Genomic DNA, 18,358 nt, shown 5'->3' with positions numbered 1-18,358 from the left:
CCTGCTGGAAATGACTTCCCGCGCCTCTGCTGGGGACTGGCGCACCTCCGACTGCTGTCTGTCCGCGCAGCGGGCTGCGCTGTCGTCTGATGGTATCAGTATTGAATTGACACAGTTTTATAACCGGTTAAAAACGTATCATAGTCGCGTTAAATAGTAGTCAAATTCCGTGTTTTGGTACAGTTAATCTTAACACGTGATGTGAACAGCACAGGAGTAAGTTACGGATGAAAACCACAGTTTTGACCGCTTAATCAGTGTTGAGAGACTCTGCTCAGCCCCTTTCACCTAACAGCGGCACTTTAGTTAAACTGTATTTCACACTATGAGGCTTAAACTTTGCAATGAATCCGCGGTTCACATGCATGCCGAATCCGACAGTAGGGTCGGACCGAAGTACCAACCCCCCCCCCCAAACCGCTCAGGGAGCCTGTCCAGCAGTCGCAGCCCATTCCCTCTGACATCTCTCCATTTGTGCATGTAAAAGGCCCTGAGCCTGTATTACCGGTGTGTGTATTTCAGGCCTGTGTAATAACAGAGTGAAAATTGTAATTTCCCCACTGGGGATCAATAAAAAAAAAAGTAAGTAAGTATAAATAAATAAAGTGATTTTCACCATAATTTCCTGGGGGAGGACCCCACACCCTGCTTAATATGTCCCCCCCTCAAAAGCCCATTCTGAGCCAGGAAAAATGCCTTCGTCAGTAGTAGGTTATTCCGAATACAGCCAAATACTGGAGACAAGGGGTGGCGCTGGGTAGAGCGTGCAGCAGACAGGACATGACACCGATTCCATGGCTTCACAGAGCCGTTCCTTGTTTTGTAATAGTGAGCTGGCAGGGTTAATACCGTTGGATGTCTGATCGACTGATTCAGACATTTGCGTTGTCACGTACAGCTCTGCCAGGTAATGTCTACATAATCTCAGGTTTGCAGTGCATGTGTGAAAGCATCTTTACTGTTACAGCTGTTGCCTGTTTCTTTCTTTCGGTTTCTGAGAATATATAATCAGTAGTGTGTATTGTGTTCTCCCACCTATGAAGCGGACGGCCCTGCGGATGTAGGAGTTGAAATTACAGCCTGCAGCGTTGATGTTGGCCTCAGTCTGCGTGGCTGATGACCTCCTGGAGAGATAGCAGTACAGAATGGCTTCTCCTATAAGAATCTGCACAGAAAAAAAAAGATTGTTGGCAATCCAGATGCTACATCTAGATTTGTCTCACTGATCCGCTGAATACAGGAAATATTTCTGGAGCATTATTGGCACACATAACAGCACACTAGGGCTGGGTGATAAGAAGAACATAAAATATCACGATTAGGGGTGCAACGGATGACAAAACTCACGGTTTGGATCGGATCACGGTTTTGATTCACGGATCAGATACATTTTCGGATCAGCACAAAAAAGGGGGAAATTTTAATAATTGATTATAAATGCAAAACGAATAACTTATAACAATAATAACTTCTTTCACCAGTAAATTGCTGTTAAATGAGAAAAACTGATGAGAAAAGTGTATTTTACAATCACTTTGAATGCATCATGAAGTTTACCAGTTTTAAGTAAACGCACCATTTAGTCCCGTCTGTGTTGTTTTCCGGCAACAACAGTGACCATAGTGCTAGTTTGTGTCTTTTAGATCATGGCTTTAGCGGCAGACGGTTGTATGTCCAGCTGTTGGAATCCTCTACAGTGAAATACAGTCACACTTTTACACCGTTTAGCGGTCAGCATTTTAACCGTGTTTAATCCAGTTACTGGCTAACGGTGGGCTAACATCAACGTTACCTGCTGCCAAGTGTAACATGTTATTATTGTTAACCAGCGTGACATGCAGCGATGCTTCTGTTGCTTCTAACGTCTCTTTCGGAGTGGCACCGAAATGAGGCACTGAAATCCGAGTTGCTGTTCCGTTCGGTAGTTACCGGTCATTAAGGAAAGATAATCTTTTAACATGCGCCGTTCACGTGAACAAAAATTGCGTTGCCTGTATCTTTTCATGGCAGCTCCCCCATAGACATTCATCAGCCTACTTTAAGTAACAGCGACAGTAAAAAATGTATTTCGCAATATTATTTTGCATTTTTATGCATTCCGAACTGTGGGTGTTGAGCTTTACAGGGGAACACAGATCAACTATGGTCCATTACACCACTAATCACGATATTTTTGACCAAATACCTTGATGTCGATATTATGCTGCGATATTGTAGGGTTGACTATTGGTGCTTTCACAAAATATTTACACAATGAGATTTTTGATAATCAGTAATGTGGATATAATAACTAAGTTGGTAAAGGCAAATAAAAGAACAGCGAGAACAGAAAATGGCATCACTTTACTGTAGGGCAGCCAGAAACCAGGAAATTGGTCAGTGTTGACCAACAGAATTTCAGGTGTAGTGTTACACCTGAAATTCTGTTGGTTGGGGGACTTTGACAGGGTTGTAAAACGAAAAATCAAGGAGTGGAAACTTCTCATAATAACATAAAATATCTCTCGTTGTGTTTTGTGCCGTTGCTCATCTCGCAGTCCAGTCAGTAATGCCACTCCAAATAAACACTGAAGAAGCCCCCACCCCGCTGTACGTGACTCAAGCAAGCTCACACACACACACACACACACACACACACACACACACACACACACACACACACACACACACACACCATCATCATCGGTGATCACTCAGAGTCGAGTATGATGGTCCTCCTGGGGTGTGTCCTTCTCGTGTGTCTTCAGATGCTCCACTTGCACAGCCGATTCTGTGGTGTATTTCACTTTCAATGTCTGCTTTTAAGGAGAGGTGGTTACCCAGGTAGGGAAAGTGATCCACGTTCTCAAGATATTCATTTGCAATTTTTATTGTTGGCGGAGGTGCGGAGGTGTCTGGTGGGGGCTGGTGCAGGACCTTGGTCTTTTTGATGTTCAGGGTCCAAGAAGCTTGTAGTGAATGCATTGAGTCTGGCCTGAAGATCTTCTTCTGTGTGGGTTGCAATAGCATTATCGTCTGCATATTGCAGCTCCATGATGGAAGAGTGGGAGAGCTTTGATTTAGCTTTCAACCTATTTAGGTTGAATAGCTTGCCATCTGTTCTGAAGACAAACTGGACACCGGTGGGTAGATTGTTTCCAATGAGATGGAGGATGGCTGCTATAAAGACTGTGAAGAGGGTAGGGGCTATGATGCAGCCTTGTTTGACCCCGGTTTCAACCTTAAAAGGTTCAGTTTTAGAGCCACTGCAGAAGACAGCTGCTGACATGTGATGTAGGAGTCTCAGGATCCTGACAGATTTTTCAGAGCATCCACACCTGGACAAGATTGTCCAGAGGGCCTGGCGGTTGACAGAGTCGAAAGCTTTGGTAAGATCTATGAAGGCCATGTATAGGGATTGTTTTTGTTTCTTGCATTTTTCTTGTAGTTGTCTGGCTGTGAAGATCATGTCAGCTGTGCCATGGGAAGCCACATTGTGACTCGTGGAGGATCTCTTCTGACAGAGGGAGGAATCTTTTAAAAAGAATGCGGGTGATAATCTTCCCGGTGGATAGGAGGGAAATTCCCCTGTAATTACCACAGTGACTACGTTTACATGCAGCCAATAACCCGTCAAAACCGGAATATTAGCAATAACCCGGTCGCGCACGGCCATGTAAACACCGGCAAAAACCCGAATATGCTCATATTCCGGTTTTTAAAAACCCGAATATGCTACCTGGGTTACCCCTTTTCTAACCCGAAATTTTGGTCATGTAAACGCGTATCGGCATATCTCCATCAAAAGGAACATTGATTTGTGTTCTGCGCATGTTCTATTCGCAAGGAATCTTGGTCTTTTGAGTAGAGGAACTTCTTGTATGCGCCAGAAAACATAGTTATAATAATAATTTTATATATATATATATATATATATATACATATATATATATATGTGTCAATGCAGAAAACCTGCGCGCAGTATACCGGAAGTAAACAAGAAGTAGAGGTAAACATGGCAAGACGCAGCACAGCACCACACTTTTGGAGCGAGGAGGAAACCAATTTCTTTATTAGTGTGGTGAAAACCATAATGTCTTTTGTTGACGGCAGAAAGTACCGAGATAGTGAGATTTATAAGAAGGTGACCGAAAAGTTATTGCGTCTTAAGGTTGTCTGTAGGCTACGTCCAGACGCTAACCGTGCGTCGCCGTTTACGTCGGGATATTGCCATTTGATTACAGGAGTAACTCTCTCTGCTCACGCATGTAAACGGGTTATTCCGAATGTTTCAGAAACCTGAATAGTGACCTTAACCCGACCATAACCCGAAAATTGACAGCTTGTAAACGTAGTCAGTGTTTCCCATACATTGATATATTTGTGGCGGCCCGCCACACAATCAATGTTGACCGTCATAAATACTGCCGTATATGCTCTCTCTCTCTCTCTCTCTCTCTCACACTAACACAACAGACCCGACTGTGAATAACAGCTTAATTAATGCCATTGATTATTCTACACACTCCAATACAGTAATGTAGGTGGCGGAATGAGCCTTAAACTTGGATTGTGATCCGCTAATTAACACACAGAAGAAGAAGTTGCTTTTTCCCACATCGATCTTTTTCCCAACAGAGAAATTGGCTGGAGTCCATCTGGAGTTTAATGGTTAGTATTATGGATGTATTACTGTTATTTATTCTGGGTTTTTACCGCATAGAGAAAGATTTGGCGCCCCTTAAAGCAGTTTTAGCCAGCACCAAAGGAATATTACAAGCGCCAAAATGTCTGATTTTCAGCAGCCAGCCTCCCTCTCACACCCTCATCCACAGTCACTACTGTGGATGCAACGGATCTGGTATCTCCATTTGCAGAGTCAGACTGTACCAGACTCTTCAGGTGACCATGCTGCTCTGGGGACCGGCGGCGCAGCAAGAAACGGCTGCTGTTGGACGCAGAGCTCTCCGTCCGTGGGAGCTCCAACTACAGTCTGTCTGCGTGGCGGTCTACGCTGCCATCGATCAGTATTAAATTTAGTCTGTAAAAGTAAGTTTTGGTACAGTTCATTTTAACACCTGATACAAGCCATATTGGAGTAGCCTATGCACTCAACGTTTTGAGTGCTTTAGCGGCATTGACCTGACTCCCTGAATAAGCTGCAGAGACGTGGTCCCGCTCCACCTCTCTGCTGAGCCCAGTTCACGTGACAGCATCAGCTAAACTGTATTTCACAATATGATGGTTACATTTGCAATTAATCCGCGGATCACATGCCTGCCAAACTTTAGGGGCGGTCCGTTACACTACTGTAGGCCTATAAGCTATTCAACATCCCTGACAATTTATCAATATTTCAAAATAGAAAACATTACACTTCATAATGTTTTGTATTCATAACACGATTGTATTGTTTTTTTTACAAATAGCAACAACAGTAATAGTTACCTTATGTTAGTCACGCCAACATTTTTCAGGTGAGGAGCAAAACGTGCTCCTTGGGAAAAGATACGGTTATGCCCTGTTCATATTAATCAAATGATCTGGACTTTGTTGTCAGATGCAAAAGCCCCATTCCCTTACGGATGAATTAGAAATGTAATTGTTACCTGCAGAATTTTGTATTTTCCTTGACATAAATGATGTTTTCACCATAAAATTTGCTTGAAAATGTAAAATGTAAAAGGAAATTAAGTTTATGATGCTCAAAATTTCCTGGGGGAGGACCCACAGACACCCCACACACTTCATTTGTGTCCCCCTGAGGCCAATTCTTAGCCAGGAAAAACCCTGGTATTATGAACACCTCAGAACAATTTCTACAATCATTCAAGTTAAGGTTAATGTATTATGTTCTTTATACGCGTTGATCTCATAGAAATTCAAAGAATTTATTGCCATTTTATTAGTAACAATATATACAGTATTTATACAGAGAAAATTCAGAAAGCCTTTTTTGTTTACAAACACCAAATAAGAATGAAACAATTATACACTTTACTGTTTGAGAGCAACAGGTAAAAGAGCAGATACCAATATGTCCACGTAAGATGTCTAAGGTTATGGACACAGCTATAAAAAAAAAGTGAAAAACACTATATCTTTACAATAGTAAAACGGTTTTTAAGAAAGTAATGGAGGTGAAAGCAATGGAAACACCACATTCATTAGTATTTAGAGATGATGCAGACATCCAATGTGATGAAGAAAACTTGCCACATGATGCTGGAGAGAGGCAGAATTAGTCACACTATTCTTTGTTGCTGTTATGTACCTTTAGTTTTTTTTCCCCATTAATTCCATAAACATAGACAAAATACTATATTGAAGAAAACTGCTGATTTTCATTCCTTCTTGTTTACCTTCTGCAGTACAATACTGTTCAAATAATGCTCACGAGGGTATGGTACCACAGTGTTTTCCAACAATACTTTTATACAAACAGAGGGGGTTGTAAGTAATCCAGACAAGTTGGAACACCTGTGGGAATTGGTAGCACCAACTTTCAAAGCTTGATCAACCTCCATTACTGCAGAACAGCTTTACATTGTTTACCCATTTCTTGTTCCCTGAAAAAGGCCTTTTTGTAAAATTCTGAAATGTACATTATTTTTCAGTTTTGGGTAACCTTACTGTTTTTTTACCTCAGGCAGTTCACCACTTACCTTTGTACCATTTCAAGCTATTCATTGGACTTGAACTGCTGAAATTTCAGTAAAAAAATCAAAAACAATTGGGGTGTTCTAAAACTTTTGACCGGTAGTGTATGTAGTTAGGACAGATAACGCTAAGCTAAGTAAAATGGACCCCACAGTTACTCAAGAGATTGAACTTTTGCTGAAGCATCATGCCGATTTGTAATAAAGAGAAGTTGTGACAATTACATAATGAAGGGTAAGTGATGAGCCTTATCATAGCAAACTACTTAGTACTTATAGTAGTGCATGAATTCTGAATCTTGCCTTTCTTAATATATTTCTTTTTTTTATTGATTTTTGTGTTACTCACTACTTACACTCATTCAAAAAAACCTTACTACTAATAAGTAATACTTATGTTGGGCCCGTCAGATGGCCAACTTTACTACATCAACCGCAGGCGGAAGGTGGGAGAACACTTGGCAAAAGTAGTAAGATCACCAGAGGAAGCTGATGAGATTTTCAAAAGTTTCCATGACAGTGAGCATGGGGGCCACTGTGGAATGGAAAAGAGTATCTACGCCATTGCCCTAAAATACTACTGGCCTGGGATGGAAGGGGACATCCGAAAAATGGGTGATTTGATTTATATATTTTTTTCTTCCTGAATTCGCAAATTATTTGTGCTTAACATACTTCCACAACATTATGTCTCAACATTTACTGGTCACCACTTTTTTACAAGATATTAGAGTGTCTGAAAGACTGACGGTGCACGCTGAAAATGAAGAAGGCCTATATCCCAATTGAGGTGACAATTGCATCATGTGCTTTTGTCCTTTTTCTCCAGAACATGCTGTCTTTCTTCAGATTACAGAGCCACTGGAACTGGTAGGCATGGACCTGATGGGGAAACTGGCCAAAACTGACCAGGACCATGATTACATTTGTGTAATTATAGACTATTTCACAAGGCCAGTGTTGCCACAGTTACTTTGAAAAAGTAACTTAGTTACTTTACAGATTACTTGATTATAAAAGTAATTTAGTTACTTTACAGATTACTTGATTTTAAAAGTAACGAAGTTAGATTACAAGTTACTTTATTAGTTACATTAAGCAACTGCCGACAACACTCCCACAGTCTCAACATAAAAATGACAACCGGTTTACTGTGAGGCAGCTCGGCATTGCCAGTAGTAGGGATCTGGTTTATTATGGCACGAAAGAGAACGAGTCAACCGTGTTTAAGGGCAGCATTTCCGCTACAACATAGGCATACTGCCCGACCAACTTCTTCAACTCTCCCCCACTTACTGGTTTTGCACCGATGTCCAGCTTTTGTTGTTTGGGTGGTGGGGGGCCTCCTTCTCTCTGCCTCACACCACCTGCTGGGACTTGCTCTGTAAGTTTGACTGCAGTGCTGCGACTCCAAATGTTTCTTCAAATTTGACGTAGTGTTTTTGTAGCTAGATAGCACTTTGTCGCCACCAGCACACAGTGTACAACGAATCTTAATATTGCCGTCTTTAGCTGACACAAACTCAAAATAGTGACTGTATTTCCAGCTAGAAAACGCGCATCTCCTCCCTCCATTGTTGTTTACGTTTGTGTCACTGCGTGGTACACGTGAACTATCCACATGCTGAAAATGTGACTTGTCGCATATGTGACTTCACTCCCCGAGACGCAAGAAGAAAGCAAAAATATATTTTTTTACTAAGGAAAATGATAAAAATAGTAACACACAGTGACTTGGATAAGTAACTTTACAAGTAACGCATTACGTGGCATCACTGCACAAGGCCTATGCCTTAAAGGTCCCATGGCATGAAAATTTCACTTTATGAGGTTTAAATGCGTTCCCCCAGCCTGCCTATGGTCCCCCAGTGGCTAGAAATGGCGATAGGTGTAAACCAAGCCCTGGGTATCCTGCTCTGGCTTTGAGAAAATGAAAGCTCAGATGGGAAGAAGTTACAGCTTGTATTCTGGACTACTTTTACAAATATGCGACACCAAAAAGGCTGCTTACAGACAGAGGATGTGAGTTTGTCAACAAGGTAAGAAACTAATTCTCACATCTATCTTTTAGGCCACAGGATGCTCTAAATATTTCCTCATATTCTGACAGATCAACTTTACACTCTGTGCCAAACTGGGCATAAAAAGAAGTCTGTGCGCGCCCTACCATCCTCAGACCAATGGCTTGGTGGAAAATATGAATGGCACCAATCAAGGGTATTTTAAAGACGAGAGATAGATAGATAGATAGATAGATAGATAGATAGATAGATAGATAGATACTGCGCAATATGTGACAATTGTATGTTTCACTTTATAGGATTTTGACAAAACTGTTTGAGGACAAACCCAAAACCTGGAATCAACATCTCCAAGCCACACTTTTAGCCCTGCGCTCAAAGAAACTATACACTCCCCCCATTTTCTCATGTTTGGGCAGGAGGGCAGATATCCCATAGACATTCCAACTGAGTATGAGGTGAGTGGGAAAGTATGCCATGTATAAATTACGTTTGACATTACAGTGTTTGACTGCTTGCTTGCTGCAAGTCACCTGTCCGATGTACGGAAATTGTGCCATGTATATTTGTTGCCACAGATTACTCATGACAACGTGGAGGCACTTGTGGCACAGGAAACATTGTCCTCAGGCCTTCAGGCCCTTCCTGAACATTTTGCCATTGCCCAACAAAATATGGAGAGGGCAAGGGAGAGAGTTAAACGAAAAAGGGAGGAGCTGGGCCACGATGATGAATTCAAAGTGGGTGACAAAGTGCTCAGACAAGATATCAGACAGGAGCAGAGGAAAGGTGGAAAGATGGAGAAGGCAATGATGGGGCCATTCATTATTACAAACATTGAGGCAAAAAGTGTGGATGTTGTGTTGCTAAAGGGCAAGATCCACCAGAAGATCAATATGGATCAATTACAACGATACATTGACCCAATACCAAGAATCCCACACAAGTGGAGTGGCCCATCAGCCTCCACTCCATCAACCCTTTCTGCTGATAAATCTCTGTCAGTCTGAGCAGCATGCGCCCCCATGTCATTCTGAGTGGTGAGTGTCCCCATGTCACACTCCGTTTCACTCTATTCCACCGTACCCTCCAGCACATGAGGGGCCTTCCACGTCACTGCACTCTCCAGTACATGAGGGGCCTCCGACACCACTGCGTTCCCCAGGAAAATGGTAATTCATGACTTGTTGGGTCAGTGTTAATCTTAGTGTTGATTGTCATGATTTTTTGTTAGACATCTGACAATTTCTCCCCACAGTGGTACATAAAATTTGGACTGGGGAGAAGGGAGGGATTTTGTGGTGTAAGGCGGGACCCTACAAGTTGTTCTCCCGCAACCTGCGAGAATATTTAGGACCTTGGAAACTTGGACCTTGAAGTTTAGCCTTTGGCCTATGGAAATGGATATTTACTGCGCCTAACTCTGATCAGCTGTATTCCATTTCACATTACAGGTCATAAACGTATACCTCCACATAACTGTGAGTGATTGCCTACCAAATGAGCAACATTTGGCAGGGGGAAAACAAAGGTTTGAAAAAGGTGAGGCCTAGGCCTAATGTTTGTCAATTTATTGAATAATTGCAGGTGGACACTTTGGCTTATAAAGTCATGGTGGGAGCAGTTTGTGACCACAATCACTGGACTTTAATAATAAGGAGCCTCTGCAATATTCAGAATACACATAACTTGATAGAATTAATCCTTTTGTAGGGCTATCCATTGCTTGATTGTGTAGGCAATGTATCCACACCAGAGGAGCTCTATCTAGGTTGACCCATTTGGAGCTTCAACTGGGGCAATAAAATGGTGTGATGTGTCCAGGTAGGTGGATTTGTAGTTCCAGAGGATTGAGTGGGTGAGTGGTTTTGGTAAGTGTTTAATGAGCTCTCTACTAAACAGGGCTTTCATGAGGCAGTGAGGCCTCAACTGTTCCTGCCGGGCATGCTTGCATTCGCTGTGTTTGCTCATGTCATGGGCTATCACAAGTTAACATGGACATCATGATATCAGTAGGCTAGTAGGCTAGTACTTTAATAAGATAGACTAAAGCCTGTTGTCCGCTCTCCGTAGTGTAGTCGTAATAATTCTTGATGCAAAGAACATTTTGCCTCCGCGAGACTCATGTTCGAAACCCCAAAAACCTTTGTTGTTTTACTTAGACACTTTCCTGTTTGTAGAGCATTTTGTGTGGATAATGCTTAAAGGAATACGCCACCGTTTGTTGAAATAGGGTTATTCACCATCTCCGCTATATTTATATAGGTGGGCAAACGCATTTTTGTCTCAGTGCATGCATTGTCTTAGTCCGGCGGCGGCGGCGCTAGCTTAGCTTAGCGTAATGAATGGAATCCTTTATTTTCATTAGCATGTCGTGAGTAAAAGTGACCTAACAACAACATGAACAAAACCTAATTACTTCTTGTGGCCTGCGTATTAACGAGTAAAAATACCAATGCAGATTAAGACTAGACGATTTTCTAGGCAGATATTGCCATGGGACTATATTGGGTGGAAGGAGGCTACAGCCGAAGCACTGCTACTCGGGCACAGAGATATTGGCAGCCCGCGGAGCTCCACAACCGGCGCAAAGTCACCCTTTCTGGACTACTAAATGCCGCTGCCCTGACTGAGCTTCATTTTCGACTCAGGCTTCGTGAAAATGTGAACCTCTCGGCACTCGAGGGGCGGAGGCAGAGCAGAGCGCTGTTAACAAGTAGGGAGGGCCTTGTTGAATATTCACTGATTTTATGCAAACAACAGTTGACATGATCACCAGCTAAACTGGCACACCTGCATTAAACCTGTAATAAAGAATCGTCTTCAAGTTCCTGTTGTCTGCAGTCTCCTGCATTTGGGTTTACCTGCTCCACTTAACTGTGACAGTTAAACATACTGTCAAATTATATTTACTGTTTTGTTACTGATTTCCCAGATAGCAAACAGTCATTGAAACTATGTTAAATCAACGTTCCGTTGTCAACATTAAGTCATTGAATCAACGTCGAACTCTGATGTTGATTCAACGTCATTTTGCACCCTGTTTTAATATTGAAACAACGTTGAAATCCTGTCCATAGATCAACGGAATTTCAATGGTATTTCAATTATCAGGAATATTGAAACAATGTTGAAATTTCAACTTAACTATGGATCAACGTGATTTCAATGGAATTTCAATCGTTATTAAGCCATTGAAAATGATTACTAGGCATACGAAAATGTAATTCCCTAAATTAAATGAATATCCTGCTTTATCTACAGCCAAGATGTTAAAATGTGTGCCTATAGCCTAGCCTAAAACACTGACCACACCACACTATTTAAGGTAAAAACAAATTTATTTTATTTTATTCGGTATTGTCCTCTTATAGCCTATTAGAGTTCGAGGTCCTCTGACGTGGTTTGACGTCCACTCCCTCCTGCCCGGTCTGGCGCATAACCCAGCCACTTTTGCACAGCCTGGGCAAAAGTGAACTGGGTGACGGCAGCTGTCCCCATCTGCTGTGTAAGAGCATCTAAAACAGAAAATTCAGTAACCTAGGAGTTTTCAATGATCGGATAAGGCAGTTTGTGCAGTGTTGTGTGCTAGCCTATCATGTTTTCCCTACATTCAAAGCACTTTTCAAAATTGCCCAATATGTGCATGGGTTTATTTGAATTAAAGGGAGGCAAAAAGGATCAGCTTGCAGTGACACCTTTCGTAAGGAAAATTTCCATGGTATTTTTTTTTTGGCCTGGGGGTGTGGGGATAATGTCACGGTGACGCGTAATGAAGCCTGGACTACTGACACTCAACACACACGCGGGCTACGTGCTGCCCCCGAGTCCACTTTTCGGACGGCCTATCAAGATAGCAACACAGAACGCCGTTGCCATTATACCGACAGCTGACGTGACATTTGATCCCTGTCAACAGCTGACATTACTTCACGGTTGACACACATCTGGCCACCAACCAAAAAACCCCGAGGTAAGTTACCGTTAATATATACCGTTAATGTTGCTAACGTTACTGGCTGTAGGATAGACCAGTTATATGTGGTCTAGTTCCCAAAATTTCTAAAAATTAATAATAATAATAATAATAATAATAATAATAAAACCCACATGGTTCACAAAACCTTGACTCCATTTCACAAAAAAAGCAGATCGAGGCACCTAAGTTAGAGATGTATTCTGTGTAGCTAGCCTGGTCCTAACACGTGGTCCTGACCAGGCTAACAGCCAGGATTTATTAATCCTGGAGCCTTTTCTGTTCACTCAGCAGCCTGCACTTTAAATTATTTTTTGTTGTATGTTTAAGGTGTACAATTTTAAGAACATATCCTAATTGTACAATCCTCCCAAATTACAGTCTTAGTTCACTGGACCAGTAACTATATAGTGTACACTACTGCACATTCATGTAACAGGGAAAGGACACCTCAATGGTTTTTGACCTTTGATTTTGCTGGGGGGAAATAACTGATGAATATCACTTTGTCACATTCATGTTTACAGTGTGCATGCAATTTATCACTTAATTATCTTCATAGTTTCTAGATTTTATAGTCCAATTACTTCAGTGTCTTTCTTTTCTATGTCCATATACGAGGGAGCAAATATGTAAAGAAGGAAACTCTGCCTCTATAAAAAAAATCAACTGAGAAAAAGCATGGCAGATAATGCGAACCGACTGAATGATGACAAATATACATTTACGAACTACTGCTCTTAACTAAAACCATTCAATGAGTCACTTGTCATTTGCAAAAACGTACAGTTGTACACTTTGCATTAAATGCTAGCATTGGAAGCCTTGAATGCGCATCTATCCGAATTACTTCAGCCTGGCTCGGCCTTTGTGAAATGCACCAAGGCAGGCTGCACCTATTAGTCAAGCCTCACTTTATCAGTTATCCTGGATTTATAAAAAAAATTCGGAGTGTCTATTTGCACCCCCGGTACGAATAGCCTCGGCCACACAGCTGAGCTATTCACACCCTGTGACGTAACAACAACAACACGTTGCTCGCGTACACCGAAATCATGGCCGACGTTCATCTTCCATGACCGCAGAAAATGGCATATTAGGGAAGTTTAGTTTCTAAAGTTTGTAACAATTGAATTTCTAGCGGAAAATGGATACTACAGTTGCGCTTTCTGTCTTCAGTGAAAGCATACAACCGTTGGTTTGTTAGTTAGTATCTATTTTTTGTATACAGTACGGTTACCTAGCAACCGAAGCTTGAAGAAAACAAGTGGTAAAGAGTTGTCCAACTCTCTATAAGAACTGCTAGCTGAGTGGTTAGAACGCTTGCCTTTGGTATGGGAGTTTGGAGTTTGATTCCCCTGTGAGGTGGTCTCAATTTTGTAATTTTGGATTGGATAATTTGCATGCAATTGCGCAAGTAAAAAAAAGGGTGGTAGGGGAAGACTCATGAATATGCCTGCTCTGGTTGGGTTGTTTAGGTTTAGGCAAGAGGAGTGGGATTGGTTATGGTTAGGGTAAAAATGTCAGAGCGATAATATTCCAAAAAGGTGTAATACATGAGTAGTATGGATAACTGTGTGTAAATATATGCCAAGGTACTGTAAATGCACAGGGGTGCAAATAGCATACATTGATATTTGTACCAGACGGGGTATTAATAGAACACATTGCTGTGTGCACCGGCAGGGTACAAATAGCATTCATTTCTAATTGCACCAGGGTACGAATAGCATACACTGCTAATTGTACCATGGGTGCAAATAGCCTCACCCTTATAAATTTTGCTTTCGTGAAACAGCTCCCAGGTAGGCAACGTGCTCCAATTCCTGTTTGCTGACAGGAATTGGAGCACGTTGCCTACATGACCATTATAGTGGCAGCTGTTAACATAACGCTGACCAGCGCTGGGTGGTATATGGTATTGTGAGAACTCATAACCTTATATACATAACTTTATACAGATATATTTTAGAAAAGATATGTATTTTGAGACAATCACAGCCATTCAGGTCTAAAGTGAATGTAGGCTAAAGTGTGCACGTGGTGATGTGAGCTGACCAGGAGATTTGTTTGTCACAGGTGGGCTAGTTGAAACTTTAATAATTAAATATTCAAATCATTTTAAGAAAAAATGTTGAGTAAATTTGCGTAGCAATGTAGCAAAATGTTTTCTTCTAATGTTGTGAACGTTAACAATTATAGAACACTGTTACAAGTCACTGAATGCTGAGGTTTCTGTTGGATTATCATGTTAACTTCGTGCTAAGATTCCTGGTGGTGTGTGGGGTGAGGTGCATTAAGGCCCTCTGGCTTGCAGCTTATAATTGATCATATAATGGTGATTGAAAATGTAGCAGGACTTACCAAACATAGATCGGCAGAGTGCCAGCTCTTTAAAGGGCCGTTTTTGTTTGGATGACTCCCTGTGCTTCTTTCCGGCCCAGTTCAGTCCTGAAGCCAGTTCATTAGATAGCATGTGTGCCATCATACGGCGGACCCTCACCTCTAGGGTAGTCCCTCCAATAATGGTGAGACGGGCAGTCTGGCAAAGAATAACAAATTTGCAGGGTTAACTGGAATCACATTTGATCACGCCAACATATTCATAGATTCCAGCGTAATAAGTTATGTTATTACAGTCAACGGCACATAATATCCCTAGTGTAGCTTAATGTAGGCTCTGTCTGGATGATGGCGGTGCAAAGCTACAGTGACCTTATGTAACTCCAGAGTAAAAACAGTTCAGGGTCTTGGATTTCTTAATTCGGCTTTTGTGAAATACCCTGCACAGATACGAGATCAATTTGGTCTGTGCAGAATTTGTTTTTTTTTCTGCCTCAATATAGCTGGAATTGATAAAAGCGTATTGAAACAACAGCAGTTTTTAGGAAATATTGAAGTGTAAAATGCTGACTGAGACTAAGGTTCAATACAAATTACCTTATGTCCACTGTCATAACTGTCAGGCATTTTAAAGAAGTTGTGCATATCAATGACGTTTTTTAACAGAAGAATGATGTAACTATTAAACAACTACCATTGTTTGGCGGTTAGTTCCATTTTGCAGTGTCTCTTCTGCATGGTCCAGGGCCTCCATGGTGTGGAGGGGCAGCTCCAAGGGCTCCGCCAGCGGCAGTCCCACAGAGTTAGACTGTCCACACCTGCAGGACTGACGGAATTGCCTGAACTCCTCCCGCAGGTCCTTCACCTCCTTTGTTAACTCTGTCACTGCAGTGAGTAGCTTCTGCATAGCCACATCTATTGACAAAGAAAATATTAACATTTAAATGCAAAAGCTGACACCCTTTTACTTAAAGATTTCAGAAGATGTTGAACAAAGAAATGTATCATCAAAACTACTTAAAGCAGTCAGTGTAATGTTTAATACTTTTTAATGTTCTTTCATCATTGACCTACACTAATGTTGAAAGGTTTTGGGATCACCACAAATTTTTCCAGTGGGCTTCATTATAGTAAGCCTCACGCAATAGTCAACTGGAAGGCTTCAAGATTATTATGAGTCATGTAAAATCGACCCACAGGTGCTCAGCATGTATGAGACGACTCTTAGGACTGTTGTAAAACCATTCCCAGTGTCTAAGTGTATTCCAGGTAACTATTTCATGAGTCTGGTTATAATGAAGCCAAATGGTAAAATGTGTGATTACAAACTTTTGAACAGTTGTGTATATTTAAGCAATGTCTCCATCCATTGGTTTAAGCTAACAGTTGATAGGTGGTAAATCGTTCAATGATCAAAGCATTGATGAAAGATAAAGCAGGGCCCCTAGCACATATGAATAAAATCCTATGATAGCCTTAGAAAATAACATTCCTATACTTGCCTTTTAATGCCAGCCTGGCAGTGTCTGCAGAATCTGTAACAAGTATGAAGAGAGAAAGTAAACCATTTGACAGGACAAACTACATTTTGGTTTGAATTTTGAATGTTTGATCTGATATGAATTACTTATTTTTAAAAACATACCCTCAGGAGATGGCCTCTGGAGTAGATGCACTGGAGTGAGTGGAGAGAAGGCCAATTCATCTCCAGGGAACGATGCTGGGACATTGGGGCAAGACAACTTGGAGGAATTGGGGCGTTGGAGGGTCTGATAGATCCTTGGAGGTGATGGTTGGCTGTCCTGACTGGCTTGTTGGGTTGCTGGTTTGTTTAAAGAAAAAAAAGATGTGGGGGGGAGGTGGTTAGGGGCAGATGTGCGTAATACGTAATTAGATTCTCTATTCTCTGCAAAAGCTTACTTGATTATGTACACACACACACACACACCACAATGTGGCTAACTATACCTGGAAATAACACTTTGGGGGCTTGGGCGAATCTGCGGTCATTCTGGGGCTCCTTATCTGAATGATAAATTGGATTGGGTCTAAAAGTAAACAAGGGAGCAATTAAATTGTCAACTTGCATATGTCAACAAATTATTAAATTGCACATGTCAACAGCAAATGGTTAAACCTGCTTATACGTTTGCTTTGGACAAAAGCATCTGCCAAATGGACATTCATTATTACCTTCTTTTTCGTTTTAGGGCATGGTGGCTCTCCTCCTCAGACTGGATGTCAGTGGTGTCGCAATCTTTATTTACATATCGTTCCAGGCTCCTCACTGCCTCATCATGACTATCTACAAACATAGAATAACAGAAGTACAGTCAGAGTCAGGAGAAATATTTCAGACAGGGCAAAAAAAATGATTGATTGTTAATTATGATTCTTATTGTCAAAAGCAAATTTGAGAACACCCACCACGAGTTATGAGGAGACGGATTGGTTGGTATGTGTGCCATCCATGTCCAGGCTGTTCTTGCTTCAGGATGGCTGCATTCAGCCTAATAGAGTCCTTAGGAGGGTATGGGGGCCAGAAGACTTTATCCCCTTCGACCCATGTGTTTGGCACAATTTCATTTGCACCACTGCTAAACTGTACAACGCACCACTGGGTCATTTTTTTTTTTTTTTTAAAGGCAGGGGATTTGAAAGACTGTATAGAAAACAAAGCACACCAAAATTAACTTATGAAGTGATAAACAGATGAACTGAGTGCATAAACTGATTATAGGAACTGATTTGGACATTTTGGACATTTTAATTGATATGAATGATGGGAATGGCAATGAACTGTGTTTTGTCAGGGTAAAGTATGTACTTTTTGCCAATGTGCTGAAGCCTCGTCACACTGACATTCTTGCTCAACCCCCAAACTGTATATACCCCAATGTTTGCAGATGGAAAGGGATACTGGCCATAGGACTCTTTCTTGGTAAACGTTCGAAATATTATGTAAGTCTCCTGAACTACCCTGACAATGTTTTCCACAACGGCAATGTCATCTACAATTTGAAAACAGTTATCCCCAGACCTAGATGATAACGTGTACTTTTCCGTAACAAGCTTACGGTACTGGTCTCCATAACTTAATGACGAAATCAACGGACCATCATAATGAGGATGCATGAATTTTTGTCCTGTCTTCACAGTGTCCGAGGTCTGCGCAGGTGATTCTGAAAGTCTTTTTACTACTTGCTGTAAAGGCAAGTGAGGCTTGCGCAATAGGCGCTTCAGTTGCGCTAAATAATTCTCATACGGAAATGCAGATATGTTGTCCAAGGGACCAAACAGACAGTATTCCGATGCCAAGTGTGTCAGCTGATGGACATTGTAGGTAATTTCACCTTTCCCATATAGCTGCCCAAAGTGAG

General features: G+C 41.5%; 1 protein-coding gene and 1 long non-coding RNA gene across 4 annotated transcripts in view; one reads left to right on the top strand and one right to left on the bottom strand.

Moving 5' to 3' along the window:
• The window catches only part of LOC120568730 (2-lysophosphatidate phosphatase PLPPR4-like), a 117,089-nt gene that overhangs the window by 56,893 nt on the left and 41,838 nt on the right, over positions 1-18,358 (bottom strand). Inside the window, exon 3 of the mRNA XM_039816413.1 lies at positions 1,036-1,165. Coding sequence (XP_039672347.1) covers positions 1,036-1,165 — 130 coding nt within the window. The remainder of the gene's footprint in view (positions 1-1,035; positions 1,166-18,358) is intronic.
• On the top strand, positions 12,201-17,786 carry LOC120568731. 3 transcript variants are annotated; one of them, XR_005640762.1, is made up of 4 exons: positions 12,201-12,632; positions 15,690-15,868; positions 16,630-16,764; positions 17,189-17,786. It is a non-coding gene; the product is annotated as an uncharacterized LOC120568731 (long non-coding RNA). The 3 variants fall into 3 exon arrangements; XR_005640761.1 differs by having other exon boundaries at positions 15,690-15,834; positions 16,630-17,786; XR_005640760.1 differs by having other exon boundaries at positions 16,630-17,786.

This window comes from Perca fluviatilis, chromosome 11 (genome assembly GCF_010015445.1).
Source record: "Perca fluviatilis chromosome 11, GENO_Pfluv_1.0, whole genome shotgun sequence".
NCBI lineage: Eukaryota > Metazoa > Chordata > Actinopteri > Perciformes > Percidae > Perca > Perca fluviatilis.
This window is presented reverse-complemented; position numbering and strand designations above follow the sequence as displayed.